The sequence below is a fragment of the Ochotona princeps genome, chromosome 24 (assembly GCF_030435755.1).
Source record: "Ochotona princeps isolate mOchPri1 chromosome 24, mOchPri1.hap1, whole genome shotgun sequence".
Classification (NCBI taxonomy): Eukaryota; Metazoa; Chordata; class Mammalia; order Lagomorpha; family Ochotonidae; genus Ochotona; species Ochotona princeps.
Genome location: NC_080855.1, coordinates 32,872,015 through 32,892,500, shown reverse-complemented (window position 1 = coordinate 32,892,500; position 20,486 = coordinate 32,872,015). Strand labels below are relative to the sequence as shown.

The window sequence follows — 20,486 nt, the reverse complement described above, 5'->3', positions numbered from 1 at the left end:
TTGGATGGTCTAGTTTGTGTCCCAGCTCCTTCCCTTCCAAACTAGCTTTCCAATAACACACTTGGGAAGGCAGCAGATGACAGTCTAAGTGTTTGGGTTCCTGATACCCATGAGGAGACCAGGCTAAGGTCATGGCTCTTGGCTTTGACATGGCCCAGCCCATCTTTGGCAGTTGTAAGCATCTGAGGAATGAAATAGTGGACTGAAGATCACCTCTGTTTTTTTTTTTTTCACTCTGTTACTCTTTCAAATAAATAAATAAGTCTTAGAAAAAAAAATCAATTGTTCATACACATTCTGGACTTTGATTCTTCTCTCTCTTTTTTTAAAAAACACTTATCTATCTGAAAGAGTGATACAGAAAGGGAGAGATGGAGAGACACAGTGAGATTTCCCATCTGTTGGTTCATTCCTCAGTGGTCACAATAGTCGGACTGGGCCAGGCCAAAGCCAGGAGCCTGGAACTCCAGGGTTCTAATACAGGTGGCAGGGGGCCAAGGACTTGGGCCATCTTTCCAGGCGTGTTAGGAGTCTAAATTGGAAGTAGAGCAGTCAGAACTCAAACCAGCACTCATATGGATGCTAGTGTTGCAGATGGCAGTCTAACTGGCTTTGTCACAACGCCAACTCCCTGTTTACCTGCCTGTATGCCAAGACCATAATGTCCTGATTACTGTAGCTTTTAGTCAGTTTTAAAATGGAGAAAACTGAGTCTTCTCTGTTTTTTTTTTTTGTTTGTTTGTTTGTTTTTTCTATATAAGGTTGTTTTGGGTAAACTGGGTCCTTTGCACTTCCAGAGCCTGCTGGGATTCGGATAAGGGTTGTGTTCAACTTACAACTCAGTTTAGGAAAAAGCTTGTATACTGTTACTCCAACTATGAAGAGGAAACAATCATCCCACTACAGTTCTGTTTATGTGGCAAAGGCACCATTTAGAAAAGATAATCTCCAAGAAGGATATAATATATCTTTATACAGTATTGGTGTCCTGTTAAAAAATACTTCTCTGCAAAATATACATTGAATTTTTACGGATGAAACAGTGTGTCACCTGGGACTTCATATTCTGGATACAAGGAGTTGCAGCTAAATAAGGATGGCAATATACTGATAATCAGTGTAGCAAAGGAATGAGTAGGAAATGAAGAATCCAAGGGATCTGTTCTTTCTAGTTTTATATATGACTAAAAAAATGCCAATAAGAACGATGAATGAGGGTAAAGTGAGGGCATTATTCTCAGATGCCTTGTTTCCCAGGATTAGTCCATAGAGTATCAACAGGACTTAGAGACGAACTCAGTCATATACTCACCAGTAATTGCCCCATTCAATCATGGTTCCCGGCTGAAAAGAGAATTAGATTTTGGTTTGTTAGTTCTATGAAAACATATAAAAATATCAGGTGATAAAACTTACACATGAACTTTTCATAATAGGGGATTATAACAAAAAAGTAAAAAAAATACGGTTATTATCCCATGGTGGAGAAACAGGTTTTCATAGTTCATTCAAAAACACAACAATGGAAGAATAAATTATTCAGGTATGGTTATTAATACCATAATTCGCAGCATCTTTCATAGGTCCTAAAATCATAAATAAATTGTGGGTACCCATTCAAACTTTAAAAAATTCAACTTCAAAAAATTCACGCTTGGACATCAAACAGGGACATTACTTGATATCTTCCAACATAAAAGTGATTATTAGATCACCAAGATCTGCTGTGCTGTATTCTTTGTAATAGTGCTGCTATAGGAGGCTGGGAATGGCAGAGGGGTTGCGGGGCAAGCAGAGGGGAGGGTTAACAGGTTTGGGGGTAGAGCCGATTAATTTGGCCAATCCAATATTTTTTAGCACAACAGGGTAATTAAGGTTGAAAACAATCGATCGTGTTTTGCACAGCTGCAAGAGAGGGTTTTGAATGTTCCCAACACAAAGAAATGAAGATGATGGATAAGCCAATTTATCCTGATCATTATGCATTATATATTTGCTATGTGTCAATTTAAGAAAATAATAATGCCACTTGGGGCTTTTTAGTGTTTGTGCAGTAGGCAATATTTAGAAAATATAAAAGATTATTGTTTTTGTACTGTTACAGTGCTGTACAATTTGTTCAACAGTTCAAATGTTTATTAATGCTTATTGTTCTAGTTCAACCATCGTAGATATTTTATATTGTACTGAGTGGTCCTGTGCTTTAGGTCTTTCCTCTTTAAAATAGATGCATTATTTGGAAAAACACCAAACAATGAACTTCATGTATGAGATCACTTAAGACAAAAAGCGCTTAGCAGAGAAGGAGGAATGGGAGAGGAAACAAAAGAAACACAGGGAGAAAAAAATCAAATTAAGATAGGATGTGAGACCTACACATTGGAGAACGCACTGGGTTTTGCTTTAGCGTTAGGGAGTGCCTATGGTTTGTCATGGAGAGTGGAACGGGTAACTTGCATTTCAGTACTTACTCGGAGCTGGTAAGACCTGAGTTCATATATATTCGGTCCTGACCGTGGGACAGGCTCATTCCAGAAACTGAATTCCAACAGCAGCTGATTCTTCCTGGATAGAAGCATGTCACTTCTTGCCTTGCGGAAATTCACAAATTCCTTTGGGTGAAACAGATGTGCTCATGACATCTTGTAACGCTTTTGTATAAATGTACTCTAGGAACAGTCACCTTCCCACAAAGTACTGTTCTAAGTAGGATAATCAAAGATCCCAGTCTGATACAGTCCTAATTCATAACTGTTGATCAGGCAGGACACAAACAGCACTCCCTTCTGGTTTCACAAGTTTCCAGGTTTAGATGCCATGTTACATACCGGGTTACATTTCCTAAGTGAGGTGACATGAGGGCCAAATAACAGCAATGTCCTGTACATCTGCCTGGGAACCTACACAAAAGACTTCCTTTCGGAATGATGGATGGCTGTTAAAATTCCCCCTACTAACAGGCACCTACTAGCAAGGGAGAGGTAGTGTAGCATGGTAGGCCCAGGAGAAAGAACCTGAATGTGGACGATAGCTCCTAGAGCAGATGTATGTGATGTGACCCGGCGCCAGCTGTGCAAATCCAGATGCTCCAAGTACCTGTTTATTGATTTCTTTTTTAAAGATTTATTTATTTTATTGGAAAGGCAGATGTACAGAGAGGAGGAGAGATAGAGAGGAAAATCTTCTGTCTGATGATTCACTCCCCAAGTGGCATCAACGGCCAGTGCTATGCCAATCCAAAGCCAGGAGCCAGGAATTTCTTTCCAGGTCTCCCACGTGGGTGCAGGGTCCCAAGGCTTTGGGCCATCCTCAACTGCTTTCCCAGGCCACAAGCAGGGAGCTGGATGGGAAGTGGAGCTGCCAGGATTAGAACTGGTGCCCATATGGGATTCTGGCACGTTCAAGGCAAGGACCTTAACCATTACGCTATTGTGCCAGGCCCTGTTTATTGATTTCAAAGCACAACTTTCATATTAAGAACTGGTATTTCAATAGAATTGTAAATGTTACTTCATGCTTAATGACAACCTCAAGGATCCAGATTATAAGAATTGGCATTATAAAAAATGAATATTCCATGAAAACTGATGACATTTAATTGTGCACTAAACCTACTCTTTTCAGTATGAATCAGTAAAATTTTTTTCAAAATTATTACCTGATTTTCTCTGAGCTTATTCATGACCTCTGTGAGCGCTGGGTAGCCTCCTTCATACCTCCAGAGGTGGACTGAAATGCATTTTAGAAGACAGCAGACATTTAGAATTTCATGATATCCTTAGCTTCAAAATTCTTTAGATACACCCAATGATAACACAGCACTAAACTGTAATGTACCATGTGCCAGCCTATAAGTTATATCACAAAGATTCCATAACAGATTCAAATATCACAAGCAACAGAAAAGCAATGTATTACTGGAGAAATTACTTTAACTAGAGATGAGACTAAGAGCAGAAAGCTTTGATTATGAAAAAACAAGCACTGAATTAGAAAATGACTTAAGTGGTGATACTGAGGCTTAAGGAAGAAGTGCTTATGCCAAGGATTTCTGCTTCCTACCAGCTTGATCCTGCTCGCCATACCACGTGTTCCAAGTCCCCACCAAAGTACAAGGGTAATGTTTATCTTCATGAATCTTTGGCAACACCTCTTGACTTAAAGAGAAGGAAAAGCAACATTAATTCAACAATGAACACAATTTTACCAGGTGAGCTACATGTAAGTCAGTAACAGAACCTAAGGCTTTCTGACCTCCTCACATACATAGGGTAAAATGACATGCAGCTATATGATATGATAGCTGAATTCTGCTGTATTCCACATCCTATTCAACAAAAGCTCAGGTTTCTGATAGCCTAACTTCACAGAACAGTTGTAAGCAAACTCAAGTACGCTGATAAAAATGACAAAGAAGAACCAATGGCCCCAAGATTCCAGGAACCACAGTCTACTCTTTGCCATTTCAGGGAAAAAAACAAGAAAGTTCTACCGAGGAATGCAGTGTTTATAAAAAGCTAAGTTCTGCTGGCTCCAAAGACAGGGAGAACAGCAGAAAAGACCATGGAAGGAGGAAGGAAGGAAACTAATGGCCAAGGCGGAGGCAGACCACAGAGGTGGCACACGCAAGCAAAGGTTACGGAACAGAGAGCAACCTGGTCTGAAGGGAGGAGCAAGAAGCCAGAGGCAGAACACAACACAGGAGCGATCTCAATCTGAAACATGGCAGAGGATCAAAATTAAAAACACAGCATGAAGCACTGATGAAGTCCTGCTCAATTCAACCAGCTGAGGGCATTCAAGAGTATCACACAGTCACACTGATCACAGCAGCCACTTGATGGCCCCTGAGCATACAGGAGCAGTGGCAAAGCCAGGAAAGGTCACAGCAGGGTCTCAGATGAACAGCAGGTGCCTTAATGCACAGGCAAAGGAAGAGGTGTAACTCCCGCACTGAAAGAAAAGCTAAGGCCTACACAATGTTTTAACTAGGAACATTATGATGAAAAACCCATTTAGATTCAACACTGGGATGCAAAAAGACATCACAGGTCAGACATGGGATCTGTTCACAAGACCTGTTGATGTCGCATGATACTAAGCCGCTGACTACCACCCTATCGGGGGTCTCAGGACCAGGCGTAGGTGAACGGCTAACAGAGAAAACCTCTGAATGGCCTATGTCAAACTAACTGAAAATCTACAGGTAGTTATCATCAAGTACAATGACTACAGCATGCATATATTTTTTTTTAAGGTTGGCATTTACTTTTTTTTTTTAAAGATTTATTTATTTTATTACAAAGCCAGATATACAGAGAGGAGGAGAGACAGAGAGGAAAATCTTCTGTCCGATGATTCACTCCCCAAGTGAGCCACAACGTGTGGATGCGTGCCTATCCGAAGCTGGGAACCAGGAACCTCTTCCGGGTCTCCCACATGGGTGCAGGGTCCCAATGCATTGGGCCGTCCTCGACTGCTTTCCCAGGCCACAAGCAGGGAGCTGGATGGGAAGTAGAGCTGCCGGGATTAGAACTGGTGCCCATATGGGATCCCGGGGCGTTCAAGGTGAGGACTTTAGCCGCTAGGCCACGCCGCCGGGCCCGGCATTTACTTTTTCAATTAAAATATATTCAGAATAACTAGACTGACAAAAGTCAGGGATGGGGAAAGATTAAGTTTGGGAAATAGAAATGGGTTTCTTTTCTGGCACATGACATGAGCAGGAAGCAAACCACCTGAGCTGAAGCCAGCACAGAGGAAGGAAGTTAGTACAGATGGCTCAGGTGGGGTACAGAACTGGGCTGGGAGTGAACACAAAGTCACATATGGGTTGGTAGCCAATTCTCTTCACTGGGGGCCCCAAATCTGTTCTTGGCAGCCCTGGCCTTACCTGAACGGAAGTTGTAAGGTAGGCAGTACTTGTACCCAGAACTGGATGGGTTGGGCAGAATCTCATTATTGGGGCCCCTAAAAACCAGGCAGGAGTTAGGTCTTTATGTTCTGGAAACAGGGAGCTGCTGAAAAGTTTCAGAGAAAAAAAAAAAACAAAACAAATCAAAACATAATTCATCAGATCGATCTGACAAACTTGTGGGCCACAGACTGCAGGGTAGGATGGAATCCAGCCAGAGCTTTGAGCCCAGAGAGGCAGTCGGCAAGCAGGTTCCTTGGGAACGGGGCTTGACAGGCTTGGAGACGGAGATGGAGGGGCAAACGAGCGATGAGAACCGCCACACATGTCAAACGAAGGATGCACAGCCCTTAGCGGCCAGCTCACCACAAAGAACTAAGCAATAGAGGTACATGAAACATGGCGAGTGCACAGTGGTCTCAAGTGAGAGCAAGATGTTCAGACAGCCAGGAACCTGAGACAGGAGATGGAGTGAGCAAAACAAGACAGGAAAGGATAAACCAGGGGATGTCAGTGTAGACAAGACTCATCATTCTAGGAGGAAATACTTAGACACAAACATCTGCTTGGCTTTAGGGCAAACAGAGAGAAATGCGTTGAGGTGAGTGAGGGAGTTTATGCCAACGTTACACTTCATGGGACACTTCAAGAACCAAAAACAACAGGATGACAACAGCTTTTTGCTCCTGACAATTATGCGGATTCTGCAGACAAGATGATCGCTTTCTCATAAAAGGGGCAGGCGCTGAATGGGAGAAAAGAAAAATATACCTCTTCATTCTATTCGGGATCATTAAAAAAAGTCTAATTAATTCTCCTTCTAATCTTAAAGTTGGCAAGTTTTTTTCTTTCTTTTTATTTTGAAAAAGATTTCTTTATTCTTATTGGAAAGGCAGATTTAAAGCAGAGACGGAGAGACAGAAGATCTTCCATCCACAGGTTCACTTCCCAAGTGGCTGCAAACAGCCAGAGCTGAGCCAATCTGAAGCCAAGAGCCAGGAGCCTCTTCCAGGTCTCCCACGCGGGTGCACGGTCCCAGGGTTTTACACCATCTTCTACTGTTTCCCTAGGCTACAAGCAGAGAGCTGAATGGGAAGTGGAGCAGCTGGAACATGAATCAGTACCCATATGGGATCCTGGGCAATGCAAGACATGGATTCAGACTTTAGTCCACTGAGACCGGCCTTGACAAGATCTTTCTTGTATCCTAGGAAAGTCAGCCAAGGGGCCTTGGATCCTGTACATCGGAAGAGCTGGGAACAAGTGGACGCTGTACTCACACACACCCAGGACTCTCATGGGTCAGTTTTATCCAGGGTAAAAACTAGAGACAATGGAGGTCATAAAGATGTCAACTGCATCCCTATGACTAACAGCTGCCCAGATGTCAGCACGGGCAGGCTGGAGAATCTGCAGAAAGGAGTCAAGCCTGGATGAGCAGCTGATCTTGCAAGGTTCCCTGCAGCCTTGACAAACACCCCAATGACTAACAGATAACACAATGAATCAGAGGTGGGCAGCCTCGCCTGGAGCTTGGCTGAAGGACCTCTGAGAGCTCAGCCTTAGTGACTGGATGCAAACACTCCTCACCCTCTCCTACCAACGGTCGGCCCAACTAACCAATAGCAAATGTATCCTTTTCCCCACGTGAAGGACAGTTTGGTATACGTACCAAATTCTGTTGTATGCTTCTAGGCATTCCGGCTTCACATTGTGAACTGAAACAAAAGAAAATCCCACGACCAACTTAGGAACCAAGGGGGGGAGAGAAGAAAAGCCAACCGTGAAGCCAGCAAATTTCTCACTCACACTGTAACTTGTATAGACTGCTTGTTTCTTTTTTGGCCAGGAGATTGGAGTGAGCATCTTTTCTGGGATCAACCTTCCGGACAAACAAGGATTTTAGCCAGCTGTCTTCTCTAGGTCTGTTACTGGAAGATGTCAGTCTCCTATGGGAAAGACAAGAGAGCAACCTGAGTCTAGTCAGACATGCATAGACAAGCATTTCCAGGACCGGGCCTATGGCACACACTGTCTTATTTATAATGTATGGTTTATTCCACAAGCATGCAAAGAACAGATTCTAGGCACTGTTCCAGATCCTGCAATTCAACAGAAAACTAGAAGGCTGCTGCCAGAGACTGGGATGGCTTGGGGAGCTTTTTGTTTCATGGGTACAAAGTTTCAGTTTGGGAAGATGAAAAAGTTCAGAAGATGGGTGGTGGTGATGGAGGCAAAATACTGCGAATATATTTTACAGTTAAAATGATACCTTTCACTGTATTTCACTTTTATAAAGATTTCATTTGGAAGCAGCGATAGCTGTATATTAGCAGTGTGGTTAATGCCATTGAATGAACCACCTAACAACGGTTAAGTAGCAAATCTCACATTTATATACAGATATTACCACAATTTAAAAATGTGGAAGAAAATATACAGGAAAAATGGAATGAGTTCTGTCAAAACTTATTTTACCTCTGGTTAAAGTTGCGTAGAGGTAGTTAACATAGTGGTTAAAAACTTGTCTTGGGTCTGGCACGATAGCTTAGTGGCTAAAGTCCTCGCCTTGAACATGCTGGGATCCCATATGGGCGCTGGTTCTAATCCTGGCGGCCCCACTGCCCATCCAGCTCCTTGCTTGTGGCCTGGGAAAGCAGTCGAGGATGGCCCAAAGCCTTGGGACCCAGCACCCGCATGTGGGAGACCTGGGAGAGGCTCCTGGCTCCGGACTGGCTCAACTCCAGTCATTGCAGTCACTTGGGGAGCGAATCAGCAGACAGAAGATCTTCCTCTCTGTCTCTCCTCCTCTATATATATCTGACTTCCTGTCTCATAGTGGACCGGCTGGGGTAGGTTCCTTGTTCCGGCTCCTGACTCCAGTTTCCAGCAAATGCAGACCTTGGGAGGCAACAGGCATGGTTCAGGTAGCTGGGTTCCTGTCACTGCTGTGGAAAACCTGACTAGTGCCAGCCTCTAGTCCGGCCTCCCAGCCCGGGGCGTGGCTGTTCAGGTGTCTGGAGTAAACCAGCAGATCAGTGTTCTGTTTCTCAAATAAATAAAAAACACTCCTTTTTTACTTCTATACCTCATTAACTTCAGAAGCAAGATTTTTTTTAACTCTCAAAAAAACCGTCCCAAGAATATCTACTTCATTAATTCATAATGTGTTAATTTTCACTTCATACCTTTTTATTGTATATGTTGATAAATTCCACTGCAGTAACAAACTATACTTAATAGTCATGAATCTGCAGGTGTACATTTAGCTCTAAAGAAGGCCTGCGAGTGGAATTTAAACTTGTCACAACTTCCCTAGAGGGCAGTGTGGCCTTATTATACCAAAGCTGAAGTTGGGAGTGCCTTTCGAGCCGATAATCCCACCTGCAGTCATATCCTACATATTTGCACAAGTGCACCACGCCGAATTCACAAAAACAATAATTTCTATTTCTTCATTTCCAGTTTTCTCCTGGTAGAGGCAATCCGAATATCCATAAATACAAGGGGATACCCCAAAGCTGAAACGATGCAATCATCCAAGAGAATGAGGTAGCCCCAACAGCCACTGCTGTGTTGGTGTGTCTGAGACAAATTACACAGGACAAGCCGGCACAGCACAGCGCTGTGTTCCCACAAACCAACCTGCCTTGGCGGAGGTCACAGCCGGGCAATGTGACTGGCAAGGCTTTATCCTTTTCACAGAGGGACTTTCTGTTCCACCCAAAAGATTTCTGTAAGTTATGCTATTCATAAGCAAAATTCACTACTTATCTAAAAGTGCACATTTTGGAGCCCCTTCTATAGGCAATCCGCTGTGATGACTGAAAACATTAAAACGTGAGAATCCGGTTGAGACTCGCCAACCCTTTCCGGTTTCACACAACCAGTGAAATGACAAACTGCATCCTCTTCGTCAATTTCCTGATCCACAGACGGCAAGACTTCCTTCATCTACAGCTCATGCATTCGGACAGAGGTATCAAGTCATGGCCATCACCGCAGAAAGTTATCGAATGGTTCCTTCCTGTTGTAATGATCTCTCTCCTACCGCTGCGCCGATCTCTGTGCCAACAGCTTTGCATATTCCCGGATGGCTCACTTGCAGAATTCAGCGTTTTGAATTCATACCCCTTGCGCAACCTATGGCGACCACCACCTCTGGCCAGAGCCATTACCGCACGCTCTTCATAGTTTTTTTTTTCCATCTTTGTCCCACACACAAAACATCTCTTTTTGTCCTCCCCTGCATAGATCATGCTAGGGACGGTGATGCGCTGGGGTTCCAAGCGCCCTCCCCTCCCCCACATGCTGAGCTCAGTCAGTGCTTCATGAGACTGCATGCTGATAGGCCCGTGGGAACAAGACCCTGGCAGCTCTGAGACACTCAAGGCTTTCTGCAGACCGTTTTTCATGTGTGTAGCAGACTTGCTTACTAACAAACTTCCCACCAGACTAACAAGGAAAACAGAATAGCCTCAGGTATCAAGGAAAGGGACCAGAAACTTAAACAAGAAAAAACCCATGAGAGCAAAGTCCCCAGGAGATGGAATCCAGCAAACCACGAGTTCTTTTTCACGGCTGTGTTTAGAGATAAGAGTAGCTTGGGTCTGGCGTGCTGGCTCAATGGTCAAACCTTCAACTTGCAAGCATTGGGATCCAATGTGGGTGCCGGTTGTTGTCCTAGCTGCTCCATGTCCCATCCAGCTCCCTGATTGTGGGCTGGGTAAACAGTGGAGGACAACCCAAAGCCTTGGGACCCAGCACCTGCACAGGAGTCCCAGAAGGGGATCCTGAATACTGTGGCAGGATCAGCTCAGCTCCGGCCATTGCAGCCATTTGGGAGTTGAACCAGAGGACAGGAGATCTTTCTGTTTCTCCTTCTCTCTGTAAATCTGATCTGCCTTTCCAGTAACAATAAATCATTAAAAAAAAAAAGAGTAGTTTAAGTTTCACATTGCATTAGTGGCTTCTGTTTAAACTTGCTGCTTTACTGAACATTACAGAACAATCCTTTCAAAACGCATTTATTTAAAAGGTACAGTGACACAGAGAAACAAATCCCAGAAGACTAAGAGAGAGAGAGAGAGAGAAAGAAGAAAGAGGGGAAGAGAAGGAAAGAGGTAAAAGAATGAGAGAAGGAAAAAAAGAGAGAGCGCCTCAATCTGCTACTGAGAGGCACATCAGCTGAAAGCTGAGGCGAAACACAGGAGGCGTGACTGGAACAAGCCTCCAAGACTGAGCATGGGCAGCCCCAGTGTCCCAGGCCATACTGTGCACCACTTGACTGTTTCAATGTTTTCATTAGGAGATACAATCAAGAGAGCTGTAACATGGGGAAATGATCTCCTTTTCACCTTTGTTCCTCTTAACCCGTCTCTCAGGACACCACCATTAACACTTGGATGAATTTTATCAACCTCTTTTGACTAATGCTTTTAGGACTATGTTTCCATCCGTAAGGAATACCACACGTGCTGGCAATGCTTTTGGTATTTGTTCAGTGAGTTTGCCGCTTTTTAATCTTTGAAGGACCGGAGCTTTTTTTAATATTTCTTAACCATCACTTATAGAAAACAGTATTAATACATACTGTGTGAATTTGTAAGTTCACAAACCTAATGCTTTTATCTGGTTGCTAGTTGCTTGGAGCAATAGCCCATTGTTTTTCTGAATTAAAGGAAGACATTAAGAGGAGAAATCACTCCTTAGGAGTGGGTATTGCGCTCAGCAGGCTAAGCCGCTGCCTGTGATGCTGGCATCCCATATTGGAGCGCCAGATTGAGGCTGGCTGTTCCCCCTCCTCTCTCTGTTGCTCTGTGCCTTCTAAGTAGATAGAAACACTTAAAGAAATATTCTAAAAACATACTTAGGACAACACCTGGATATATGACAGTAGACTGAAAAAATTTTTTTTAAGACTTACTGATTTTTATTGGAAAGGCAGATTTAGAGAGAGAAGGAGACACACAGAGAAAGATCTTCCATCCACTGGTTCATTCCTCAGGTAGCTGTAATGGCTGAAGCAGAGCCAGTATGAAGCCAGGAAATTCTTTCCAGGTTTCCTGCTGAGGTACAAGGGCCAAAGATAGTGGGTTCACTTCCCAAACAGCCAACCAAGGTTAGGCCAGGTCAGTGTTGGAGCCTGGAACCCCACCCTGCTCTCCTTTCCCAGGTATACTGGCAGAGAACTGGATCACAGGCAATCCAGCCAGGACTTGAACTGACACTCATATGGAATACCAGCACCACAGGCAGTGGCTTAACCCACTGTGCTCAACACCTGCCTCTGTTTTCAATTCACTCTTTATTAAAACAGAAACACAAGTTTTAGAAGGTAATACTCCAAATAAATCATGGTGAAAGTGATTTCAATAAAATCAGAAATGTTCATTTATTTAAAGTGTTTCAAACATTGTATGCACAAGTATTTCATGTCTAATATCATTGGAGCAAATGGCATTATATAAAATTACTGGTGTACAAAGTACAAAGTAGGAAGTTTTAAGGTTTATTGATGACTCTTTGGATAATTCCAAAGTGTGCTTAGTTTAGATTTTAAATTCACTAAACAGAAATCATGGTTTTGAAAGATTTTGGCTAAGTTAATCATAGGGCTTTAGAAATAACAATGATAACAATTAAGAAAACAATGCAATAAAACTATCTCAAAATATTACCCTAGGAAGTTTCCTTAGAAATATTAGAGGCTGGTGGTGTGGCTTAGAGCAGAAAGCCACAGCCTGTGGCTTTCCAGTTTGGCATCCCAGTTTGTCCTGGCTACTCCCTCTTAATGTACCCGGGGAAGTACAAGAAGACAGCCTACATCCTTAGGCCCTGGCCCCCACTCGGGAGGCCTGGACAAACTCCTGGCTGCTGGCTTTGGTCTGGCTCAGCACCAACCATTGCCACCATTGGGGAGTGAACTGGTGGATGGAAGATCTGACTCTTCCTCTCTGTAATTCTTTCAAATAAATAAATAAACCAACCTTTAAAATCGATCATCGTAAAGGCAAACACCAATAGTAAATTTTAATATATCTTCCCAGAAACAGACACATAGGACACACACGTACTTAACAGGTATTAATTTCTATGGCATTTATTACTTTAGAAGAAAATAAAGTGTTGTCAGGTTATATCTGGAGGAGAAAGATCCTCAAAATCTCCTCAGAATAAGCCTTTTTTTTATTATCTTAGAACTCAAAAGGTAATTAAATCAGCACAAATTTTTGCCAAGGACTGGACTAGGCAATGTGTCTGTCTTCTCATTCAATGTCTGTCTTCTCATTCAATGCCTAAAACCATCCACAATGTAGATATTGTTGCATTTTAAAGATTGGCTCAGACAGGTCCAACAACTGGAGCTAAGTGGCAAAGTAAAAATATGAGCCTAGATATAATTGCAAAGTTCAATATAATTTAACTATTATCTTTAAAGACTTACTTATTTCTCTGAAAGTCAGGGATACAGGGAGCGAGGGAGGAGATATTTCCATTGGCCGCTGAGAGAGACCCTTCATCCGCTGGTTCACATTGCAAATCATACCAGCTAGGGCTGCGCCAGATCAAAGCGAGGAGCCTGGAACTCCAACCACATCTCTCCTGGGGGTGTAGGAGCCCAAGGACTTGGGCCATCTATTACTGCTTTCCCAGGCATATTGACAAAGAAATGAAGCAGCCAGGACTCAAGCCAGTGACCGTATGGGATACAAGACCTGTTGTGCCACCATACAGGCCCAAAACATTATTATAATTGAGCATGCGACCCATGTTGTAATAATAGCAAAGGGAACTGCCTCAGGGTGGGAAAATGAGGAATCCAGACACTCTTTGTAAACTAAATATGCAGAACAAGGATGAGATTAGAAAATACGCAGCACAGGACACACACAAGTGTGCCTGCTTGTGAACTTGGCTAGCAATATCCTTGACAAATGGAAAAATCCAGCCCGGAATTATCCTCAATTGACTGTCAAACTTTGAAATTGTTTGAGTGGTATCAGCTGACCAGAATTGCTTCATGTGCCCAGTCCATGTGGCCATTCAAGCTGAATCGCAGAGGGGGGTAGGCATAGCTGTGCCAACAGCTGGCAGAGGCTTCGTGAGCTACAAGTCGTTGAAAGGTCCCATAGATGGTGCTTCAAAAAGCTTACAGAAAAATGAATTAAAAGTATGAGTTTATTTTTAGTGCAGATCTTTTTAAAGTAAATGAAAATATGCATATTATGAAAAAACATTCATGGACTTCAACTTTTTATTTAATGATTTATTTATTTTTATTAGATATACAAAGAGAGAAAGAGAGACAGAAAGAAAGATCTTCCGTTCTTTGGTTCACTCCCCAAGTGGCCTCAATGGTTGAGCTAGTCTGAAGCCAGGAGTCAGGAGCCTTCATGGGTGCAGGGTCCCAAGGCTTTGGGCCATCCACTACTGCTTTCCCAGGACACAAGCAGGGAGCTGGATGGGAAGTGGAGTAGCTGCACTCATATGGGATCCTGGCAGATGCAAGGTGAGAACTTAAACCACAAGGCTACCGCGCTGAGCCCAGACCTCAAAATTTTTAACTCAAAATTTTTAAAGCAAGTGTGCTCTAGTCTTTTTTTTAAGAAAAAAATTTAGAGGCAGAGAGAGAGAATGTGTGCCCCTACATCTTCCTGTGGGTTGAAATTAGGGCCCAGAACCTCAATCCAGGTCTCTGACGTGAGTGGCAAGGACTCAGCTACCAGGGGTCCCTCCCTGCTGCCTCCCAGGGTGAGCATAGCACCAAGCTGGAGTCAGCAAGTCCAATGTGAGACCAGGGTGTCTCGACCGCTAGGCTGAACACCCACTTTTCATTCTGTTTTTCCAGGAGTTCTTTGAAATCTCCTCCCATGCTGGGTGGCACATCACAGAGGACAGCAAGCAGCACATGTTACAGAACAGGAGACTTTAAATAGAAGTAGAGTGATGTGTCAGGCTCTGGGGATACCAAAACGAACCAGTTTGTGCGGTCTCATAGGAAGAACTCAGTGGGTTTCCTTCAATACTACAACCTTTTCCACACACACACACACACACACGTGTGTGTTATAGAATCTCAGGGGAACACACCACTGGCATGGCCTGGGAAAAGCTTCTGTAGACAGTTTGGCTCCATCCTGGAGGGCAAGTGAGACAGCTGCACAGGGCAGATGAAAACTGCAGTCAAAGCGGATAGCATGGATAGGGGTGTGGGTCATGAAATGGGTCCATCCTGTTTCTGGAAGAGTAAAGAATGCGGCAAGGTAGACTGGTATGGGAAGACAGCAGATGTGACAGTAGGGCAAAGGACGGAGGGCAGGGCGCCAGGTTCTTAGACTCCGTGCCCATCAGCTGGACTTTGTCCTGAACATGATGCGATGCCAGCAAGTTTCCAAAGAAACAGCTGAGTGTCACAAAGAGGCCTGGCAGTGACAGATGACAGCAGCAGTCAGGGCAGGCCGCATGGATCCTGGGCTCCCCATTGGGGGTCCTGCCCAGCAGCACCCCACACACAGGGAGTGTTCAGCAACTCTCACTGCATGGCTCAAAGGATGGCGGCAGGGAAAGGAATACCTCCAGGGGTTCTGGAGTGAGAAGACAAGACACATGTCATGACCACATGTGGAGAGTGGCGTTACTGGAGGGGCAGGAGGAAACGGATGGGAGAACAAGTGGGGGAAGTTGGGTGTGGTACGTGGACGTGACAAGTACACTAACCCATGAGCAACAACAGTAGGGAAGCTGGGGACACTTTGCAATTCTTAGGGCAACTCTAACATTTGCATTTTGCATATTTAGAAAGGTATTGTGAAATAAAAACGTTTCTTCTGTACATGTAAAGCTATCCTGAAATAATTTTTTTTTTTTAAAAAGAATGTGCTGCTGTTTAATCAGAACACAATCAAAAAGAGAAAAACACACTGAACATGCGGGTGTCTGGATGAGGCAGCAGTAACACAGAGGCCTTCAATCACCTGATCTTCAAATATTTACTGACTGTGTACTGCACATGCCAGGTATTGGGCCAGTCTGAGGACACAAAAGATGAACAAAGCCGGCCTTGACATCACAGAGCTGTTTGCTGCTGGAGATGAATAACAGACTCCATCCAAGCCCAGTGTGATGCAGGCACAAGGTGGTGGCTGGGACCGCAGTGGAGTCTGTCCCCTTGGGGAAGATGGGGCCCAACTCCCCGAGGGACTTAGTAGAGACTTGAAAGATAAAAAGCGGCTGTTTGATGGGTGCTTGTGGGAGGAAGGATAGCTTACACAGGGTTCAAGCACTGCTCAAAGCCAAGAGCGTGCAACTCCGTGGACGGCAGAGCACGGGCCAGGGAAGCAGGTGGCTGAAGAAGGACCTGCTCCGAGGTGGACTCCTGCATTAACACTATAGGTGCCCGGGCCCTCTCTCCATAAATCTGTCTTCCACACTGGGCTATACACATGCTCCCCTGTTTCTTCACTTGGGCAAGCTCCAGAGAAGCTGATACAGTGCAATGAAGACCTCTATGCCTTGCATGTAGATTAAAACTACTAAAGTTTCACTTTTTAAATGGTCTCCATCTGCTTTGACAACACAGCGTAGACACAACCCTTCACTCCCGAATGTGCCAGCACGCATCTCCCAAGAACAAAGACAAAATCAACGCTCGCATCCCTCTTAACACAAATGCTTCTGCAACTTCTAATGTTTGCTTCCCAATAAAATGCCCCCAATGGCTCCCCAAATGGTTTTCACAGCTTTTCTTGACAGGGTGTGGAAGAGGGATCAGGATGACCACTCAAGCCTCGCATCACAGGAATGTGTCCTCTGAGCATTCCTTAACTGCTCCCTCAAGTCTCCAAGCCCACCTTCCTAGGAACAAGGCAAGTGATATGCTGAGGACTGAGCCAAGGGCAACGCACTGTGGCCAGACACACTGTGGCCAGACACCGCGGCCAGACAGCGACAGATCGTGTCAAGAAGAGTGGGGCGATGGGCTTGTGGGATAGCCTTGTATTTCTGGACTGGGCCACTGCATGCAGGATGTCCTACAACTGGAAGTGAGAGAGGAAGCAAGAGGGGCAGGCTTGGGAGCAGGAAAAGACATTAAATCTTGGTTACTGCTTGCATGCCAAGTGCCTGTGGGACACGAGTGTTAGGTGGGCCTGATGCTGAGCAGAGCTAATGAAGATGAGCTAGCAAATGTGCAGACAGGGCCGTTTCCCAGAAAAATGTTCTCCTCCTTTCCGGAAACTGATCATCCAAGGTCATCTACGATACCCCAGTCAGCAGTGTCTGGCACAGCTGACCCCTCTCCTTGAAATACCTGCCCACTGCCACACAACAGTGACCTTGCCGCCTGCCTTTTCCCAGTATCTCTTGCTGGCTCCCTCTCCCAGATCCAGCCTGTAAATATTGACACAGCTCAGCCCCTTCTCTGCCCACACTCTTTCTTCAAGCAATCTCATCCGTCCCTTTTGAATAGGAAAATTTTCAGTCGATCACAGAACAGTCTAACAAAACTCACGAACCAATCAGCGTTTAGCATTCCTATCACTGTGGGCTCCCAAACGTTACCTGCAATCCAGTCATCTCCTTCAGTCACATGGTCAACTGCCCACTTCATTTGAACAGCAGGCCTGGCTGTCTCACAACTTTACCAGGGTCTAAACTACTCCGAGTCTTTTCTGCCCCTCGGTTCCCTGAACTACTAGCTGGTTGCTGCCTGGCCTTGAGACCTTATCTTGTTTATTGACATTTCCTAACAGCCAACAGTGCAACAGGTGGCCACGTGCAAGGAACAAACAACACTTAGCAAACAGAGCCAGCCCCGCTTACCTGGCTACTACCCTTGATTCTGCCTCCTCCCCAAAGCCAAACAGATCTCTCAAACGCAGTCTGGATGATGTCAAATGGCATCGGTGGCCCTCAGGGTGTCCTGCGAGATGTGGAACCATCTAGCCCTGTTCCTGGCCACTACTCCTCAAGCCAACATTCCTTTCACACGCGAATTCTGTCCTGCCTTTCTTGTGGGTTTCCAGTAATGCCTGCCTCTCACTTGGGTCTTCCTCACCCACTGACCCTTCAGGTCTCAGCTGATTAGCACGTTCTTAGAGGGCCAGATGTGGGCTCACACACGTGTGTCTGTGAGTGACCAATCATGTCCACTTCAGCAGAGCTTCGAGTTTGTCATACACACGCATCAGTGTTGGCACAATCAGTGACTCAACCGAATCAAGGCTGACTCCTAGAGGATGGCTTCAGTTAGGGCAGAGTGGAGACCAGGCAGGAAGCAGGAAATGGACCAGGCAGGTCAGAGATAAGGGCTCCAATGTCAACAAGGCTTGACCCTAGTGGGAAGCGGAGGTACGGGGCAAGTCCAGTTCAAACCCCGTTTACTGACTCCGTAAACTTGCGTAACTTAGGTAAACACACGGGGCAAATATTTTCAGTTTTAGTTGCTTCTTGCGAAAATGAACAAAACAAAAATTTCACAGGTTCATATTGCTGTGTGGAAAAAACCCAGACAGACAATGAACGACCATAAAAATAAAGCCAACCTGTCAATCAACTGGAAAACAAACACCAAATTTAAATGTAAGCGTGAGGAGGGTCCTCCAAAAGTGCACAGCAAATGTAATTTAAAGATAATGTGGGACTGAAGGGGGTGGGGCTGGTGCTGCAGCATAGTGGGAAAAGCACCACCAGCATGCACAAGTTCTTATCCCAACTGCTCTACTTTTTTTTTTGAGATTTATTTTTATTACAAAGTCAGATATACAGAGAGGAGGAGAGACAGAGAGGAAGATCTTCCGTCTGATGATTTACTCCCCAAGTGAGCCGCAACGGGCCGGTGCTGTGCCGATCCGAAGCCGGAAACCAGGAACCTCTTCCGGGTCTCCCACGCGGGTGTAGGGTCCCAATGCATTGGGCCGTCCTCGACTGCTTTCCCAGGCCACAAGCAGGGAGCTGGATGGGAAGTGGAGCTGCCGGGATTAGAACCAGCGCCCATATGGGATCCCGGCGCGTGCAAGGCGAGGACTTTGGCCGCTAGGCCACGCGGCAGGGCCCAACGACTGCTCTACTTCTGATGTATTCTGATAGCAGGGATGCTAACAGGCCCGGGAAAAGCAGCAGAAGACAGCTCAGGTGCTTGGGCCCCTGCCATCCACCTGGGAGACCAGGATGAAGCTGCTGGCTTGGGCTTGGCCCAGCCGTTGTTGTTGAGGCTATGTGGGGGCAAGTTCTCAGTCTTTCTTTCAAAAGAAATCTTAAAAAAGATGCTAAGTTGTCCATGAACTTTCCAAAGTCCCATCATAATCCTCACAACTTGTAGAGCAGGTGCAAGAGTGCCTAGTCTGAAGGCTGTGAACACGGATTCAAACACCTTTTACCATATGCGTGTCTGTGTCTAACCCTCTGGCAAATCCATACTATTCAGCGCCAGCAGCAGCAACGGCAAACCAATTACTATAGTAAAACTAAACAGCAAATCTACAGGTAGGTTAACAGGGGCTTTGTTTAACGTGGAACTGCCAAGGGGACAGATGCTGTTGCAAAACAAAACAAAACAAAACAAAAAGGCTCCAACACGAAATCCCTACAAATACTTCATGCTGATTACTGATCAAGTGAATGCTGGCTGAGTGACCGCCTGGCTCTCGCACCCCCTCTTCCACCGAGGGGTCCCCGGCACAAGCGCTCCTGCCCGGCTTCCAGTGACCTGGCCCCCCTCTGCAGACACCCCGCACGCTGCGTGCAGACCCCATGCCTTAGGCGCATGCCCCTCGGCCCATCGCTCGGGTCACAGTGCAGCAGGCCGGCGCGGCAGAGCGCGCGGACATGGCCTTGGCGCGGGGCAGGCCGGTCGGCGCCTCCCGCGGCGAGGGCGGAGCTGCGCGCCCCGGCCCGTCCCCTCCGTGACCTTGAGCCCGGTGGGCCGCGAGGCTCTCCGTTCCTCGACGAGGCCCCAGCGCGGCCCGAGCCCCGCCGCCTGCTGCCTGCCGCCTGTGCTCCGTGGCTCGCCCTTGGCACTGGCAGCCCGGCAGGACAGGGAGCGCCGCGCGGGGCCGGGGCCGGGGCGGAGACCGGCCGCCCGAGGAGCGCGCGCCCTTCGGCCCCGCAGGCGGCCCCTCCCCGGCCGCTCCCGGCAAGGGCGGCGCGCGGCTTACCGGAGCCTGGGCAGGAGGCTGCGAGGCGCGGCTCGCTGCAGGAGGCCTCCGAGCGAGGCCGCTCCACGGGCACGCAGCACTCGGAACGCCATCTTGCTCCGGCTCCTGGGCTCCCGCCGCCCGGGCGCCGCCGCTGACGCCGCAGCCGCCGCCGGACCCTCCCCCGGCGGGGCTCGATCGGGCTGGGGCGGGGCGCGCTCCTGCAGTGCGGGGCGCGGCTGCCAGGGGGAGCGCGCCAAGTTCGCAGCAAGGGCACAAGGGGTGCCCTTGGGCAGGAGAGCGTGGCATGCAGGGCTTGAAACCACCAAGAAGAGCCTCGCAGTGGCTTAGACGGCCCGGGAAGGAGAGAGGCTGGTCCCCAGATGATTTGAAAAAATGTTTTATTTACCAAGAAGGGGTTACACTGTTAACAAAAA

General features: G+C 46.2%; 1 protein-coding gene across 1 annotated transcript in view; it reads right to left on the bottom strand.

Moving 5' to 3' along the window:
* The window catches only part of NIPSNAP2 (nipsnap homolog 2), a 29,800-nt gene extending 9,550 nt beyond the window's left edge, over positions 1-20,250 (bottom strand). Inside the window, exons 1-7 of the mRNA XM_058680757.1 lie at positions 20,071-20,250; positions 7,724-7,863; positions 7,587-7,632; positions 4,063-4,157; positions 3,659-3,729; positions 2,472-2,612; positions 1,313-1,344 (exon numbers count right to left, since the gene is read on the bottom strand). Of these exons, the coding sequence (XP_058536740.1) occupies positions 1,313-1,344; positions 2,472-2,612; positions 3,659-3,729; positions 4,063-4,157; positions 7,587-7,632; positions 7,724-7,863; positions 20,071-20,162 (617 nt within the window). The 5' untranslated portion in view covers positions 20,163-20,250. The remainder of the gene's footprint in view (positions 1-1,312; positions 1,345-2,471; positions 2,613-3,658; positions 3,730-4,062; positions 4,158-7,586; positions 7,633-7,723; positions 7,864-20,070) is intronic.
* Between the last annotated feature and the right edge of the window lie 236 nt (positions 20,251-20,486).